Genomic DNA, 19,400 nt, shown 5'->3' with positions numbered 1-19,400 from the left:
GCTAGCAAACTGTTTTTTGATCTTCTGTAAGTAAATGATGACAGTGTAAAGCGTTGTTTCACTAAACGTGATGACTTTGGAATATTATAAAATGCAATTTAGTTGTCTCCCACCAGCACGAAGTTATGTATTTTTTTCAATCACCTTTGAAGGAAAAAAAATAGAAAAGAGGGAGAAAACAACCCAATAATTCTCACCTTTTTTTTGGTATTACAGGGTGACATCTGTGGATTGTGTGGTAATTATGATGGCAATGTACACAATGACTTTACAACCAGAAACCAGTTGGTGGTTGTAAACAAGGAGGAGTTTGGAAACAGCTGGAAGGTGTCACCTACTTGTCCAAATGTAATGAAAACTGAAGACCCATGTTCAATTAACCCTCATCGAGATGCATGGGCTCAGAAACAATGCAGCATCCTCAAGGATAAACCGTTTCTACCTTGCAATTCTCAGGTACAGCATTATTCACCCAAGTATTCCAAATATCTTTTCACCACATCACATAAAAATCCCGAATTGTGTTGGGGCAGGAATGGTTTCCATCTTCCTACGCAAAGAACTTGTAACAATTACCAAAAGCGAAATATTTTTCAAAAAAGAAAAGACAGTATATTCTTAAGTTTCTAGTGATAACTGGGAGGTAAAAATGGAAAGATCCTAGAATTGTTAACTAATTGTGTCAACAGTGCAGCTAGGTGAAATGTAATTTCTTCATATTTTCAGTTCAAATGTGTTCAATGTGCTCAATGTGCCTACTGTTAGAGGTCAGATAGCCAGGCTGTGAATTGAAGCCATTTTTATAAACTTGCAAGCTTTTTTTTGTAGATATATACATTATCTACCACACCTTTCTAATTTAACTGTTTCAAGCCCACCCTATAAATTGTAGAATATAGGGTAAATTTTTAGTTAATGCTCTCTGCCTGAATAGAATTATGTGCCAACTCCCCATTGAAATTTTCTGAAATGAAACTTGCAAATGGTCTTGATTCTGTGAAGTTATGCTTTCTGTTTTCATGAATATCTGAAAGAAATTAGAAACTGAGAGTGTCATTTAAGTTTAATATTTTCATCAGTGTTTAAAAATGGAATGCAGTTAGTATACAGCAGTTGCTGGACAATTTGAATCATTCCATTGAAAAGTGCAGCAGAAAAGTTTTAACAAACTGTCCTGAGTGAAGGGATTAAAGATTTCAAATTGACAAATAGAAATATCTGAAGCATTTGAGGTACAGGAGAGATGCAAGCCCTCAGGCCTCTTGTAGTAGTGTATTTATTTCAAAGAAAATTTTTCATTTATAGAAACTGGGTTCAGGGAGTGGCCTCAAGAAGTTGGAGATGAATTGAGTTTGGGACAACTTGTCCTGTGAGAAGTGCACTACTTCTTGAGCAATCTCTTAACTTGCTTAATTCCTTTTGTTCAAAGCCACATTATGCAATCCATATGAACATGATCTCTGTGAAATAAAATTTGAGATGTCTATATTTGTATTTTTTCATGAGGTGTAAACTTTCTAATGTTTACTCTGCAGGTTAATCCAACTCCATATTATGAAGCTTGCGTACGGGATGCATGTGCCTGTGACTCTGGTGGAGATTGTGAATGTTTGTGTACAGCGATTGCTGCTTATTCTTTGGCCTGCAGTATGGTTGGGGTGTGCATTTCCTGGAGAAATCCTGAATTTTGTCGTGAGTAATATTTTGCTTACATTCAATAATAGGCTTGGGAGAGTAGCTGAAGCCTCTAACTTCCATCAAGTCACCCACCTCTTAGGATTATTTGTAGCTAAGGTACCAGACGTCTAAGATTCTGCAACCTATGAACAAGATCAATTCTGAGTCAGCCACAAGAAAATGTGCAAGTGGGTTATTTTTCTCCATCGTTGTCCTTGCATAAATGGGGGACTAGTTTATTGCTTCGTCACAGATACCTGGGATTGAGAGTGTTGCAGTTCAAAGAATTGAGCCTGCATCCTCTCATCCCAGATATTTTTTGTATCATGTGTGCCACTACTTATCTGCCCGCCTTCATTATCTTTAACAGTGTTCTGAGTAATATTCAGAAGAGTATTCAACACTCATGTTTTTATAAGCAGAAAAATAAAATTAAATAGTTTTCACGAACTATTTTATATTGTTCATTTAATTTCAATTTCTCTAATCATTCACCACATTTTCAGGTTTGTTGCAAGGCACCAGTTAAATAACTAAATTTCTAAATGGTCAATGTCAATAGACCTCTATCCTCTGTGGCAGAGCACATTTATTGGGTAGATTTTAAATATAATTATCGCCACGCATGATCTATAAAGGACAAGAGATCTACTCTACCAGATTCATTCTCAGGCAATGAAAGAGAGAATCTACTCCAATATGTTTGCATAACAAGATGAAAAAGTCAATAGTCAATTTCTTCTTTTCAGCTCTGTTTTGTGACTATTACAATCCTGATGATGAGTGTGAATGGCACTATGCACCTTGTGGCATTCCCTGTGTGAAAACTTGCCGAAATCCTGGTGGAGCATGCTCCAAGATTATCCCCAAACTTGAAGGTATATTTGTTTACTAATGTGGTGTTTAAATGAACAAAGTCCATTTTATACAAACATTTTTATTCACAATTAGTTGGGAAGTGGAAAAACAGATTATAGATTTCATGTCAGATATTAATCACCCAAAAATGGATTATTTTACTCTCCCCTAAATAATTCATTAAAATAATGGCTATTTGACTGGAAGTTCGTTCTTTTAGCCCAAGTGTCTTTGAAAACCAGTTTAATATTGCTGTAAAACAATTGATCTACAGCTTGCCATTGCGTCGACTGCAGTGTTGCTAAAACCCATAATGAATATCACTCAGAGGGGCAAAGATAGCAGGTGAACAGGAAGGCCATCACTTCAAGGTGGATTTTAAAGTCACACACCATTCTGAATTCTATACATATTGTAATAGAATTATATAATACAGAAACAGACCGTTCGGTACAGCTCATCCGTGCTGATCAGATATCCTAAATAGATGTGGTCCCATTTCCTAGCATTTGGCCCATATCCCTCTAAACCTTCCCATTCATCTACCCATCCAGGAGCCTTTTAACTGTTGTAATTATTTCTATTTCCATCACTTCCTCTGGCAGCTTGTTCCAAATATGCACCACCCTCTGCATGAAAAAGTTGCCACTCAGGTCCCTTTTGAATCTTGCCCTTCTCACCGTAAACCTATGCCCTTTAGTTTTGGAATCCCATACCCACCCTATCCATGCCCCTCATGATTTTATAACCCTGTGCTAAGGCATTTTTTCCATTGTGATTGGATAAATCCCTGGAGCTCACAAATAACAACATTTCCAGTGATTTCCAACTTCAGAGAATGACTTTTCAGAATACAGAAACTACAAGGCAAGTTACTTTGACACTAAACAGAAATTGCACTGCTGATTACATGACCCATTAACAGAAACAACATAGCACATAAAACTAGCAATTAACAGATATCGCACAGCACAACACACAAATAATTAACAGATTGCACTGCAAGTTATACTGCCAATTAACAGAAATTACACAGCTGTAATGAATAGAAATTGCACAGCAGATTACACCAATAATTAACAGATACTAGGCAGCAGATAATGCCAACAATTAGTAAAATTTGCTCTGCGGATTACAACAATAATGAACAGAAATGACACAGCAGATTACACAATAATGAACAGAAATTTGACGGCAGACTGCGCCAAGAATTAATAAAAATTACACTGCAGATGACAGCAATTAACAAACTACACACGTGGTTACTGCAACAATGAATAGAAAGTGCACAGCAGATTACATCAACAATTGAAAGAAACCAGGCAGAACATTACAACATTAATTACCAGAAACTTCATAGCAGATTATACCAACAATTAACTGACATTATACCACTGATTACAATAATAACTAACAGAAACTAAACAGCAGACTGCACTAACAATTGGTGGAATTTACTCTGCAGATTACAACAACAATTAACAGAAAGTACACAGCATGGTACAGGAACAGTTAACAGAAAGTGTAGAGCAGTGGAGATATTTTTAATGTAACCTTTACAGATACATTATAACACATGTTTGGGGCAAGTGGAACTTGAACCAAGATCTTCTGGCCTGTGGCAGGGCCACCACCACTAGACTATGAGAGCCCTTTACTCAGTAGTGTATGCTGATTATTTATCAAGGTTAACAATATGATATCGATTGAACTTTTAGATACAGCCAAATTACTCTTTGATTCAAAGTGTATAAATCTGGTGGGGAGAAACTAAGTTTGAGTTGCTAACCCATTAGAACATCACTACTGTGGTGCGTGAAGAACTACATAATTGTATTGTCACCTTACATAGGCTGCTACCCAGACTGTCCTGATGATAAGCCATTTTTGGATGAGGACAAAATGGAATGTGTTGAATTGGACCACTGCCCATGCTTTGTTAATGGGAAGCACTATGAGCCAGGCCACATTGTGCCAAGCACTCAGAACTGTGAATCATGGTAAGTTTTACCATAAGCATTTCCACATGTATTATCAATGTGACAATGGGAAAGTTTTCAGTTTTTGAGGAGTGGAGGAAATTGCTTACCTTTTTCTTAATGACAGAAACTGATGCTGAGTGATGAGAAACATTCCTCATTTAGAACCCAGTTTCATCTGGAATCAGCACATCTTGGGCTGGCATGGTTGCTCAGTGGTTAGCAGTACTGCCTCATAGACCCAGGTTTGATTCCAGCCATGGGCGACCATCTGTGTGGAGTTTGCACATTCTCCTCATGTCTCTGATTACTCCAGGTGCCTTGGTTTTCTCCCACAGCCTAAAGATGTGCGGGTTAGGTGGACTGATCACGCTAAATTGTTTATAATGTCCAGGAATGAGGAAACAAGGTGAATCAGCCATGGGAACTGCTGGGTTATAGGGATAGGGTGGGAGGGTGTGTTTGAGTGCTCTTTGTAGGGTCAGTATGGACTTGACAGGCCGAATGGCCTGATTCCACACTGCAGGGATTCAGTGCGTTAGAGACGGAGCAAATCTTCATGCATCTCACCCAATGTATCATGTCCTGTGACTGCTTGGCATATTTTTAGTCTTAGGTGAAGCTGTTTGGAATATCTATTATGCTATTTAAACACATATTCTTATCAACAGTCTGTCAGGATTTTCTGCTGTGTTGGGAGAAATTCCTGAAAATGTGATCATGTCACATGTTCACCACGTGATCAAATTATGTCAGTAAGTCTAGGTCTCTTGTAGCCGACTTTGTGGCATTTTTTGCACCAACATCTATCACATTCAAAATCTGGAAAAACAGGAACCTACTTGTGTGAATGAAGGTGGGCAAAAAGATAGAGCAAAAGTGGTGGGAAATGGACTAGGTAGAGAAAATTCACAGCAATGGCAGCATGAAATAACAGTTATGCTGGTAAGAATCCCTTCATAACCACCAGACAATAGTTCACTGATAATCGATATTCACAACTGAGCTTATGTTCCCTAGAATATAGACAGTTAAGGAATTTTAGGAGGTAATTTGATTGCGGTTTATAAGACAAAGCTTGTGTTTTCGAATAAACCTGTTGGACTGTAACTTGGTGGCGTGTGTTTTCTAACCTATAAGATATTAAGGGGAAGAATGAAGGAGATGGAGGAGAACCATTTCCGCTCATTGGGGAGTTTAGGACTAGGAGGAATAATGAAAACTGAAATTACTAAATAATTGTACACAATAATGGTGGCCTAGTTTAGATCTCCCATTCATAAAAGACAACCGGTGGTAGATCAACTGCCAATTTAAATCTGAGATTATGAGCTTTTTATTAAACAAAATTATTATGGAACTTGGAGTCAGGTCACAGGTTAGCCATGATTTCATTGAATGATTGAACAGGCTTGATGAGCTAAACAGGAAATATCTCTATTCTGTGCGCCTGTATAATTGAAAGTTATATATCCAACCTATAACTAACAGCATTCCTATCTATCACTAATGGTAGTAATGTTACATTCACTCCGGGGCTACATTTTATCCATTGTAGTCTGCAGTTATGGATGATGATGACAGAGGTACCGATGTTCTTTCCATTAAATGACCGCCAAACAACCTCTTTCTCTCTTAATGCTAGTCATTAGGTTCTGTTGATAGGATTTGCAAGGGGATACTGTATTTGTTTGGGTACATTATGAATGCACCTTCCTTGGAAATCCATTATTGAGGTGGGAATCAAACCTGGAGCTTGTGACTCAGAGGCAGGGGCACTACCCTCCATACAACAAGACCTCACAAAACATCAGTGGTTACCCTGAAGCAAGACCTTGTGTAGTCACACTCACCAGTCAAGCTTCTTTCATTAATCTCTCCTTATAATATTGGACTCTGGTTTATACCTAGGTTCATTGCATTGCTGCTGTGACTAAAAGCTCCGTAGTTTGATGATCTCCAAGTTTGCCATATTCACCAGCCTCCCTTTTGTCTCCTGCATTTTTGAACCACAATTCTTCTTGAGTTCGACTCCAACTTTCCCATCTCCTAATTCCTACACTGCAGTCTCCATATCTCCTTGATGCCTTCCAGCACCCCCAAGTGTGATTCCTCCAGGCTGTCTCTTTCTTGTGAGCCCCTATTAGAGGTTAGGACTGCTGTCTCACAGCACCAGGAACCCAGGTTCAATTCCACCCTTGGGTGACTGTCTGTGTGGAGTTTGCACATTCGCCCTGTGTCTGCGTGGGTTTCCTCTGGGTGCTCCAGTTTCCTCCCACAGTCCAAAGATGTGCGGGTTAGGTGGATTGGCTATACAAAATTACCCGTGGTGGCTAGGGATCTGCAGGCTAGGTGGATTAATCATGGGAAATTCAAGGTTACAAAGTGGAGGTGGATTTAGGTGCAATGCTCTCCGGAGGGTCAGTGTGGACTCAATGGGTCAAATATCCTGCTACACAGTGTAGGGATATTATGAACTTCTTCAGTTTTTCCTCTCTCCTAAGGCTCATCACCATAAATCTTTTCTGTCACCCCCCACCTTTCATTACTGTCATTCACACTCCAAATCTCATTCCCACACTTATGAATGTCCCCCAATATATTACTATTCTCCTTCTCAACAAACTTCTCCACGCTGCAACCTTCATTTCTAAATCTTTCTCTCTTTTTCAGGGCATCTGTCCTGACTCCCATATCCTTGACGCCTGACACAACACACATTCCCGAACCTCCCTTGTTCCACTGAGTACCCAATTCCCAGTCTCCCTCTCACCCTCTCTCATCTCTTGGCCATCAACTGCTGCCCACCCCTGATGTCCCATTGGTGTCTATTCTCTGGAGTGGCAGGATGTGCATTTGTCCTGACGTAGATGAGAGGATTTTATAAATTCTCAGATATTTTACGTCGGCTAACAGAAAAACTCCAGTACAGAACAGTCTAAACAGAAAACATTTAATCACAACTGTAGATCATGCAATAATCTCAAGGGCCTATCCAAAGCTCCAGGCATTTCTTTTGCCAGATTAGTTAAAGTAGCTCAAAAAAGCCATAGAGTCTTATGAATGTATCATATCCATCAAAGATTAATTTTCTGCCATTCTCTGTGCTAGTTTAGAGAATATTATATTCAAAACTGATCCCACCACTAAACATGATCTTATCCCAGTTCATCTTGATCAGAATTATTCCTTGCCTCTAATTTTGATTAGTTGCAGAGTCTTTTCTCATTAATCCAGTTCTGTTGTACACACAAAAGCCACTAGACATGTTTTAAAATAGGATTGTCCAACATTTTTGCATATTTTAATATGCTGAGCAAATTTCAAAAAGGTTTGCCACAAGAATAAATATTAAGCTCAAGGAAACAAATCCAAACTAATAAATTGATTACTCAAAGGAGTAATTAATAAAAATGACTATTAAAAATGCAAATCTGAACTAAAACCTTTCTGTGTTTTATTTTTGATTAAAAAGCAAAACTCGACAGAGAAAAAGACTAGGCTCCAAGTACTGATTACCAGGGAACAGGGTGGGGCTGGGGTCAAGCTAAGTAGTTGGGTTTATCCAGTAGGGATCTTGGTTTACCTGTAATGGTACGAGCTCCAAGCTATCATCGACAGAATTCACCTGAAAATGGGGTCATTAGCTGCTTATCTTTTAGCCTAGGTTCACCTCTTCTCTCAGCCTGGTTCATGGAAGATTTTGGAGAGGGAGACTTCCACACACATGCTCACCCATCAAGGCACTCACTCACGCATACCACTCCCAACCACCCTCAACTGCTAGCCTAACTTTTAGTCACTTCCTCTTCCCAACAGCCTGACCCTTACTTTCCTCTTTCCTAAGCCAGTGCCCCCTTAAAGCCTCCCAGTTGAATTCCCAACACCACCGCTGTTTCATGCCTCAGGCTGAACAAAATTACTCATGTTGTGTTGTTCATTGCTTCTCCAGTGACAAACTGGTGATTTTCAGAGTACATGTGGGCAAAAAATGGTCTTTGATCAAAGGACCTATTCCTTGCAAAATCTTTCAGTTGTACTTACTTGCATTTTGAACAATGGTTTGGCAAGCCTTTGGTGAAACAAGTCTATTTTAAAAGCTTCTGAATATTTCTTTCTAAGAGATCTCTTACTGTGAACCAATCTAACCCACAATGTAAGTTCTGCTTAAATTCTCAAAGTTATTCTGAGTTATTTACATGAGATTACTATGGTGTAGAGAAGTCTACCCATGTACTCCAAAGACCTCGGCAATTCCCAGTACGACACTGGCCTTTGAAACAACACCAACACCCACAGCATCCAGCACCAGAAGTTCTACTACAGCGGAGATTACAGTGGTGAACTGATTAAAACTTTTCATGATAAACATACTTTCAGCTGCACTAATGGAGTTGTAACCTTTTATAAAGAGAATTTGTTCTCAAATAAACTGTTGTAAAATGCTGGTTGATCTTACTGGCCCATTTTATATTTCTTCGCATGCATTTAAATTCACAAAACCTTGTAACTAGTTTTGTTCACAATGAAAATTTTAATCCATTACAATGCATATATATTACAATGTACAAGGGAATGATTTGCTTTATAGAAAATGTTAACTTTGGCACATAGAGATAGGAAGAGCTGCCGATGCATTTCTGAAGAAGGGTCCTGACCCAAAACATCAACTTTCCTGCTCTCTTGATGCTACCTAGCCTGCTGTGTTCCTCCAGCTCCACACTGTGTTAACTTTGGCACGTTCTGTGGTTGAGTTAGTCAATACCCCAGGATTGAACTAAAAGATAGATAATCAGTTCAAAGTCATTCAATTATGTTATTATAATATACTTGTTGTTGTCTCGATACACAGTTTTATTCCATGTTTTCTTATATATGGGATATTTAAGTTTTGAACAATGATGAGAACTAAAAACAATCTTCTCAAAAAAATTAGTTTGATCTTACAATGTTTTATTAAACTGGAATTGTGAAAGTAAGTAACTTAATATTATTCTTTTCTTAGCAAATGTAAAAATGGGAAAGTACAGTGCACCTATGACAAATCAGGTAGGTTCATTACATAATGTATCTTCCTAAAGAATTTGCTGTTTTGTGAGTTATTTCATAGATTGTTGCTGCTGCCTTTTTTGAAGTTCAATTTATCAATGTTTTATAGGGAACTGATAAATGGATAGAGAAAATCCCTTTGAATAGATTAGGGTAGACAGGAAGATGGAACTTAGCCTGAAAATTTTGTTCAGAATATTTCAAATTTGAAGTTAAGCATTTTTAATTGTAAAAGCAAGTGATAACAGTTTGAACGTCTTTTCCGCAAATGGCTGTTGACACTGGTTCAATAATAAATTGTACACTGGGATTAATATTTTTATTACCTTTCGTTAACATAAAGCTATAGTGCACAAGTGGGTATAAAGACTTTGGGCACAGCTCAGCCATGATCTCATGGATTGGAGGAACAGGCTTCTCAGGTTCAAATGCTTTGTCTTCTTTCACATGTTCTTTCTCATTGTGAGTATTTTCCTTGTTAGAGTGCACCTGCGTTTATGATGGCAAAACCTTCCACGAAGGTGATATTATCTACCATACGACGGATGGGATTGGAGGGTGCATCAAGGCAACATGCAGTGTGAATGGGACAATAAACAGAGAAGTCTACCCATGTACTCCAAAGACCTCGGCAATTCCCAGTACGACACTGGCCTTTGAAACAACGCCAACACCCACAGCATCCAGCACCAGAAGTTCTACTACAGCAGAAAATACATCAGAGAAGAGTGAAACAACACAGACGACTATGCTGTCAGCAACAACCGTTACCCCTACGAGATCAAATACAGTGAAGACAACCTATGTCACTGTGACAGCTACTGCTGAGACAACACTAACAAACAAGACAATAGCTCCAACTACTGTATTGAGGACAACTATGCCAAAAACCACTAAAACTACATCAGAAGAAAGCCAATCAACAGTGACTGCTGCCTCAACAACATCAGTCACCACATCAACAACTATTTCATTGATGTCTTCTATGTCATCAACTACAGTCTTCCCCACAACAACTCAACCATTATCCTTTTCCTCAGAAAAAACAGTTACCCCTTCAAAAGCTACACCATCAACCTCTCCTTCAGAAAAAACAGTCACACCTTCAACAACTACACCATTGACCTCTTCCATATCTCCAGCTACAATCACACCCACAACAACCACACCATCTACCTCTTCCTCAGAAAGAACTGTTATCCCTTCAACACAGACACCATTGACTTCTTCCATCGTGTCAACTACAGTCACACCCATAACAAGTACACCATCGACAACCCTTATTTCATCAACTACAATCACCTCAACAACTACACCACTGACCTCTTCCACATCTTCAACTACAGTCACACCCACAACAACCACATCATCAACTTCTTCCTCAGAAAATACAGTCACCCCATCCGCATCATCAACCTCTTCCATTACGTCAACCATGGTCACTCCCACAACAATACTATTGACCACTTCTTCAGGTAAAACAAGTACGCCCTCAACAACTACACCATTTACCACTTCTTCAGAAAAAACAGTCACTCCCAGAACATCGACAACCCCCATTTCATCAACTACAATTACCTCAACAACAATTGCACCATTGACCTCTTCCATATCTTCAAGTACAGTCACACCCACAACAACCACACCATCAACGCCTTCCTCAGAAAAAACAGTCACCCCATCAACATCATCGACCTCTTCCATTACATCAACTACAGTTACTCCCACAATAACGACATCATCAACTACTTCATCAGAAAAAACAATTACGCCCACAACAACTACACTATTGACCACTTCTTCAGAAAAAACAGTTACAGCATCAACAACTACACTATCAACCTCTTCCATATCTTCAACTACAGTCACACCTACAACAACATCAGCCTTTTCCTCAGAAAAATCAGCCATCCCAACAAGTAGACCATTATACTCTTCCTCAAAAACAACATCTAGCACCACCACAACAACTACACCATCGACATCTTCCAGATCTTCAGTTGCACTCACCCCTACGAAAGCTACATCATCCACCTTTTCCTCAGAAAAAACAGTCATCCCATCAACAACTCCACCATCTAACTCTTCTTCAAAAACAACATCCATCTCCAGAACAACAGCTTCACCATCTGGTTCTTCTTCAGAAAAAACAACCACTTCCACAACAACAACACCATCAACCTCTTCCTCAGAAAAAACTTTTACCACAACAACTACACCAATGACTTTTTCCTTAAAAACAACATCATCAGTCACCACTGGGACAACAAAACCATTAACATTTTCTGTGTCATCAGCTAAATTTACCTCTACAACATCTACGACATTGTCTTCCTCCTCACCAGCGACATCAACAGTCATCCCGACAACTACAGCAATATCTAGCTCTTCTTCAGCATCAACTACTACACCTCCTCCTGTGACAGCACCATTAAAGTCTACCAATACAACAACAGCCACCTCACTGAGCAGTAAAACCAGTATCAGCACCTCAGAAACAAGCCAGCCAACATCAACTTCTTTGTCAGTATCAAAAACCACAGTCGCTCCAACAATAACTGTCACCCCTACATCAAAAGAAGCATCAACTGTTTCTTCAGTTACACCTACAGCTGTGACAGGGCCAACAAAGCGCAGGATGACAACAACAAGTACACTGAGCACAACAGTTACTGAAAGTACATCAAAACCACCTCAAACAACAACAACTACTTCTTCAGCACCACTAATAACAGTTACCACCCCTACTACAGTTATTAAAGTCACATCAGAACAAAGTGAAACAACATTCATTACAACGTTACCAATTTGTTCATGTCATATAAATGGGCGCATGCTGTCACCTGGTAAGTAATTACTTTTAATAGATGACTGAAAAATGGTCTTAAAATTCTTCCAAGTTATTTAGAAATACTACTTCCTGGCCCTTCCAAATAACTATTCTTTTATCTGTTTTCCTCTCTTTTTTCTGTAATGCTTCGCCGTTGTTCATCAGTGCTTTGTCAAGTTAACCACTTCAGCTTTTTAACGCCACATTCTAGCCAAGTGCTGCAGTATATCTATTTGCTATCTAGCCAGGATGTAACTTCCGATTAGATGCATAATTAAATATCAGACTCTTGCTCAATGTATTGTCCTCTGCAGAGGTCTGCTTCCCTTTTATTTGAGTCTATTTTTGAATTTATGTTCATTTCCAAGTAACATAGTGCGAGCTAGTACAACACATGAGCTCACACGTTGTGCTTCCAATCTGGCCAGCACCATTTCAGGGATAAGCATATCCTAGTCCACTTCAATTTTCATGAAGTTGAGCGAACTTTCCAAAGAGTCATGGTTTACCACACCTTAGAGGTGCGATGAACTATAGACTACATAAAAGAACCTTTTGGAAGCTAAAGTTGCTCCTCATACAATCAATCCTAAAGTATTTCTTATCTCCAGCCCTATAGCCCCTCATGCCCCAAAACCAAGTTATGGCACTCACATTCCCATTTATCCACTGTGCAATGCCTAGAGGAGTGAATGCTATCACAGCAATATACGTTTAAACAAAATTCATTCCTTAATCCTGTAACACAGTTTTTTAAGAATTCCCACCTTTTTACCACAGGCTAACAAAAATCATGTAGACCTGTTAGAATACTGACAACAAAAACTGCAGGCACTTGAAACTTACTTATCTGATATAAACAGTTATTATGCAAATCAAATAAGAGATCCAATCTCCAGAACTGTCAATCAAGCAGTGTTTTCCATGTTGCTCAGCCATTTCAAGCATTTAATGAATTTTTGAGCACTTAGTCAAATCTCATTCTGCACTTTTGGCCTGTGTATGATATGTATCCTTTGCATAATACATATCTCTAACGTGTTTCAAAATCAGCTGTACTTATTGACCTGTAATATTTGTACCAAATCCAAGTCCTCACCATAGCATTGCTTAACACAAAATGGATGTTGTTGTAACATATTCTGTGTAAACTTGGCAGATTACCTGCATGCAGATTTCACGTTCTGATATCTCCCAAAGTGACATGTCTTTGACATAAGTTTGGAAAAACAATATCAAAGCTGAAATGAATTGACATCTGTTTGCATAGGATTGTTGTTAGAGGTGATTTTACCTTCCCCAGTATTGACTGAGACTCCCTTTGTGCCAGGAGCTCAGATGGGACAGATTTGTTACCTACATCCAGAAAGATTTCTTGAAACAACATGTAGATAGTCCAACTAGGGAAGGGGCCATTTTAGACCTTGTGCTGGGGAATGAGTCTGTGTACAGTGGCAGAGCATTTTGGTAACAGTGATCATCAATTCTATATGTTTTAGAATAGTTATGGATAAGGATGAGACTGGTTTTATGCATGGCAAATCATGTGGGATCGTCAACATGGCTTTGTGCATGGGAGATTATGTCTCACTAACTTGACTGAATTTTTTGAAGAGGTGAACAGAGAAGGATTGTTGTAGGCAGAGCAGTAGTTCTATATGAACTTCAGTAAGGCTTTCAACAAGGTTCCACATGATAGACTGATTAACATCAAATGGAATCCAGGGAGAGCTAGCCAATTGGATACAAAATTGTCTTGAAGCTGGGAGATGGACGGTGGTGGCAGAGAGTTGTTTTTTGGACTGGAGACCTGTGACCAGCAGTGTGCCACAAGAATCAGTGCTGGGTCCACTGCAATTTGCCATTTATATGAATGATTTGGATGTGAAGATTGGAGATACGGTTAGTAAAAGTTTGCAGATGATGCCAAAGTTGGTGGTATGTGGATCGTAAAGATGGTAATCTCAGAGTACAACAGGTCCTTGATCCACCAGACTTAGAAGTGACAGATACAGTTCAATTTAGATAAATGTGAGGTGTAGCATTTCGGTAAGGCATACCAGGGCAGGACTTATACACTTAATGATAAGGTCCCGGGGAGTGTTGCCAAACAAAAAGAACGAGAGGTGCAGGTTCAAAATTGGAGTCACAGATAGATGGGGTGATGAAGAGGGCATTTTGTACACATGCTTGGTTTGATGAGTGTATTGAATATAGGAGTTGGGACGTCATATTCCGACTGTACAGGACATTGGAGAGGCCACTTTTAGAATATTGCATTGAATTCTGCTCTCCATGCTACACAAAAGTTTTTAGAAAAACTTAAAAGGGTTCAGAAAAGATTTACAAGGATGTTGCGGGGACTGGAGGGTTTTGAGCTACAGGCAAAGGCTGAATAGGCTAGGGTTTCTTTCTCTGAAGTGATGAAGGTTGATGGGTGATCTTATAGAGGTTAATAATAAAATGAGGAATGTGGATAAGGGGAATAGCCAATGTCTTTTTAGGGTGGAGGAGTCCAAAACTAGAGGGCAATGTTTTAACATAAGAGGGGAAAGATTTAAAAAGAACGCGTGGGGCAACGTTTTCATGCAAAGGGTGGTGCAATATGGAATGAGCTGCCAGAGAAGGTGGTGGAGTTGAGTTCAATTACCACATATAAAAGGCACCTGAATGGTTAAAGAATTGGAAGGGTTTCGAGGGAATATGGACGAAATGCTGCAAAATAGGACTCAATCTGTGTAGGATATCGAGTCTGCATGAGTTGGACAGAAGGGTCTACTTCTGTGCTACATAACTCTAAGACACTATAATTTTATGGGCCTTTGGTGAAAGTCCTAAATTAGGGCAAAGCAAATTATAACACAATGAGATGGGAAATGGAGAAATTAGATTGCAGCAATTGTTTGAGGGTAAATCTACCAATGAAAATTTGGAGTGATTTATAAGTTAGTTGATTTGAGTTCAAGACCTCAGCATGTTCCTGTGAGGATGGCAAGATTCGGGACACCTAGATGACAAGAGATATTGAAAAATTAGTCCAAGTGCTTGTGGAGAGAAAATGCAATCAGTGACATCAGTTCACAGTTTCAGAGCTGTGCCTATGGTGGTCACTTAGATGACATGTGAATGGTCCAGCATTATTACGCGGCGAGTTTATCAGATCAAAGGAAATCTGATAGCATGACAATAAGCCCAAGATCATAGAAAACATTGGACTGCCGATGATTGAAATTAGCAATGAAATGTGGTTTGCTGGAAAACCTCAGCAGGGAGACTGGCAGCAGATGTGGAGAGAAAATGCAGAGATACTGATGGCCTTGAAGGGTCTCGGACCAGTCTGCAAGTTTTCTGTGATGGACTCCTCATTGGCAATTCCGACAGACGGAATGTGACAACTTCTGAGCAGTCATTTTTCTACAAAAATAAGTGGTTACAATTTACTTGTCCATTCCCATGAAGGTGAAGACATCCGAACAGGAGCTGCTGATATCTATACATGGAGACAAAAGTAAATAGAGTCGCTGAAAGAAGATATCTGATGAGACGTCTGTAAATGAATATTCCTGACTTCTGTTTTCCATTTTCTGTACATTCCCAGAACTGCTAGGTCCATCTTCCGAACAGGAGCCACTGACATCTATATATTGAGAGGAAAATAAATTGACTGGTTGTGTGAAGACATGTGACGAGATGCTTGTAGATGACGTTTTATGCCATTTGTTTTCCAGGACAGGCTGTGGTTACTTCCATGGGCAAATCAGGCCTGTGTAATTTCACTCTCTGTACCAAGAGTTGCGAGGTTATAAAGAACACAGGCAAATGTCAAACCACCACAGCACCTACCACCACTCCATCGGAAACGGCGACAACAGTAACAGTAACTCCCAGCTCTACAGAAACAACAAGATGCTCTTGTCAAGTGAATGGCCAAGCACTAACACCTGGTAGGTTTATCAATTGATAGGAAAACCGATACCAGGACGAGTGGCTGATGTTGTCTGCGAAAGATAAGATACCCCGGATGCCGATGTTTGAAATCTGAAAAGAAAAGTGAATTTGGCGGAAAATCTCTGCAGAGATTCTGGTAGCACATGTGGATAGAAAATGCAGAGTTAGAGATGGCCTTGATGGTTCTCAGAGCTGTCTGCACATTTTCTGTGAGGGACACCTCTTTGGCAATTCGAACAGCCTGAATGTGATCGGATATGATGAGCCATTTTTCTAATAAAATCGGTGTTCACTATTGAGCTGTCAATTACCATAACTGATAGGTCCAGTCTTCCAAACAGGGGCAATTAACATCTATGTATTGTGAGGAAAATCAATTGACTGGTTGAGTTAGGATATTTGATGAGATGCTTGTACATTACATTTTGTGCCTTATGATTTGCAGGGCAGGCAGTGGTGACTTCCGTGGGAAAATCTGACCTGTGTAATTTCACTCTCTGTACCAAGAGTTGTGAGATTATAAAGTACACAGGCAAATGTCACACCACCACAGCACCGACCACCACTCCATCGGAAACTGCAACAACAGTAACTGTAACTCCCAGCTCTACAGAAACAACAAGATGCTCTTGTCACGTGAATGGCCAAGCATTATCACCTGGTAAGTTTTTCAGTTGATTGGAACTCTGATACCATGATGAGGGGCACATATTGCCTGCGAAAGATCAGATACCCAGGATGCCGATGTTTGAAATCTGAAAAGAAAAGTGAATTTGCCGGAAAATCACTGCAGAGATTCTGGTAGCACATGTGGAGAGAAAATGCAGAGTTAGAGATGGCCTTGAACGTTCTCGGAGCAGTCTGCACATGTTCTGTGAGGGACACCACTTTGGTAATTCGAACAGCCTGAATATGATCGGATATGATGAGCCATTTTTCTATTCATATTGGTGTTTTCTATTGAGCTGTAAATTACCATAAGTGAAAGTTCCAGTCGTCCAAACAGGGCCCATTAACATCTATATATTGAGAGGAAAATCAATTGACTGGTTGAGTGAGGACATTTCACGAGATGCTTGTACGTTACATTTTGTTCCTTTTGTTTTGCAGGGCAGGCAGTGGTGACTCCCGTGGGTAAATCAGACCTGTGTAATTTCACGCTCTGTACCAAGAGCTGCGAGATTATAAAGTACACAGGGAAATGTCAAACCACCACAACACCATCCACCACTCCATCGGAAACTTCAACAACTGTGACTGTAACTCCCAGCTCTACAGAAACAACAAGATGCTCATGTCACGTGAATGGCCAAGCATTATCACCTGGTAAGCTTATCACTTGAAAGGAAATCCGATACCACGATGAGTGGCACATGTTGTCTGGGAAAGATTGAGCACTCCAGATTGGTGATGTTTGAAATGTGAAATCAGCAGTGAATTTGGTCGAATATCTAAGCCTGGATTCTGGCAGTTCTTGTGAAGAGATAATGCAGGGTCTGTGTCGACAGTTCAGTGTCGCAGAGCTGGGCCAATGGAAGACGCTTCGTCGAGAGTTCAAACAGAATGAATGCCAAAGGTTCTGATGGATAATTTTGGTGCTTCTCAAGGAGATGAGCATTTACTTGTCCTTTCGCATAACATGCAGGCGCGATTTGCAGACAAGGAGCCACTGTCGTTTATATGTTGATTGAAGCCTTTGAAGGTGGCTGAGTGACGACATGTGATGAGATGGCAGGAACATAATTTTTCTGACTTTTGTTTTCCAGGGCAGGCAGTGGTCACTTCCGTGGGTAAATCAGACATGTGTAATTTCACGCTCTGTACCAAGAGCTGCGAGATTATAATGTACACAGGCAAATGTCAAACCACCACAGCACCTACCACCACTCCCTCTGAAACTGCAACAACAGTAACAGTAACTCCCAGCTCAACAGAAACAACAAGATGCTCTTGTCACGTGAATGGCCAAGCGTTATCACCTGGTAGGTTTATCAGTTGAATGGAAATCCAAAACCACGATGAGTGGGTCTGTCTGAGTGGAAAGATCAAAATCCGCAGACCGCTGATTTTGGAAATCTGAAATCAGCAGTGAATTGTTTCGAAAACCTCAGCATGCATTTTGGCAATGCTTCTGTGGAGAACGTTCAGAGTCAGTGATATCAGTGCAGGGTCTCATATCTGTGACTCAAGTGTGGGCTTTGTTGACGGTGCCAACAGAAGGAATTTGACAGTTTCTGATTGAAAATCTTTGTCTTAAAACAGGTGGTTAGAATTGGTACTTTGACATAACTTGCAGGTGTGGCTTCCAGACAAGGCGCACCTGTCATATATAAGTGGGGTTGAAGCCTCAGAGGGTGGCTGAGTGACAACGCATGATGTGTTGTCAGTAACATAATTTTCCTGACTTTTGTTTTCCAGGACAGGCCGTGGTGACATCCGTGGGTAAATCAGACCTGTGTAATTTCACGCTCTGTACCAAGAGTTGCGAGATTATAAAGTACACCGGCAAATGTCAAACCACCACAACACCATCCACCACTCCATCGGAAACTACAACAACAGTAACAGTAACTCCCAGCTCGACAGAAACAACAAGATGTTCTTGTCACGTGAATGGCCAAACATTATCACCTGGTAGGTTTGCAATTGACAGGAAATCCGATACCACGATGAGTGGCACATGTTGTCTGGGAAAGATTGAGCACTCCCGATTGGTGATGTTTGAAATCTGAAATAAGCAGTGAATTTGGTTGAAAACCTCAGCATGGATTCTGGCAGTTCTTGTGAAGAGATAATGCAGAGTCAGTGTCAACAGTTCAGGATCTCAGAGCTGTGCCAATGGAGGACGCTTAGTTGAGAGTTCCAACAGAATGAATGTGATAGGATCTGATTGATAATTTTTGTGCTTCTCGAGGAGATTAGCATTTACTTGTCCTTTGGCATAACATGCAGGTGCGATTTGCAGACATGGAGCCACTGTTGTTTGTATGTTGACTGAAGACTTTGAAGGTGGCTGAGTGACGACATGTGATGAAATGGCAGGAACATAATTTTTCTGA

The 19,400-nt window shown here is 40.0% G+C and overlaps 1 protein-coding gene across 1 annotated transcript in view; it reads left to right on the top strand.

Moving 5' to 3' along the window:
* LOC125459468 (mucin-2) overlaps positions 1-18,787 on the top strand; it is a 76,277-nt gene extending 57,490 nt beyond the window's left edge. The window contains exons 24-33 of the mRNA XM_059652218.1: positions 217-456; positions 1,536-1,692; positions 2,427-2,555; positions 4,388-4,535; positions 9,520-9,563; positions 10,046-12,409; positions 16,122-16,337; positions 17,452-17,667; positions 18,108-18,186; positions 18,760-18,787. Coding sequence (XP_059508201.1) covers positions 217-456; positions 1,536-1,692; positions 2,427-2,555; positions 4,388-4,535; positions 9,520-9,563; positions 10,046-12,409; positions 16,122-16,337; positions 17,452-17,667; positions 18,108-18,186; positions 18,760-18,787 — 3,621 coding nt within the window. The remainder of the gene's footprint in view (positions 1-216; positions 457-1,535; positions 1,693-2,426; positions 2,556-4,387; positions 4,536-9,519; positions 9,564-10,045; positions 12,410-16,121; positions 16,338-17,451; positions 17,668-18,107; positions 18,187-18,759) is intronic.
* Positions 18,788-19,400: the final 613 nt, after the last annotated feature.

This window comes from Stegostoma tigrinum, chromosome 17 (genome assembly GCF_030684315.1).
Source record: "Stegostoma tigrinum isolate sSteTig4 chromosome 17, sSteTig4.hap1, whole genome shotgun sequence".
Taxonomy (NCBI): domain Eukaryota; kingdom Metazoa; phylum Chordata; class Chondrichthyes; order Orectolobiformes; family Stegostomatidae; genus Stegostoma; species Stegostoma tigrinum.
This window is presented reverse-complemented; position numbering and strand designations above follow the sequence as displayed.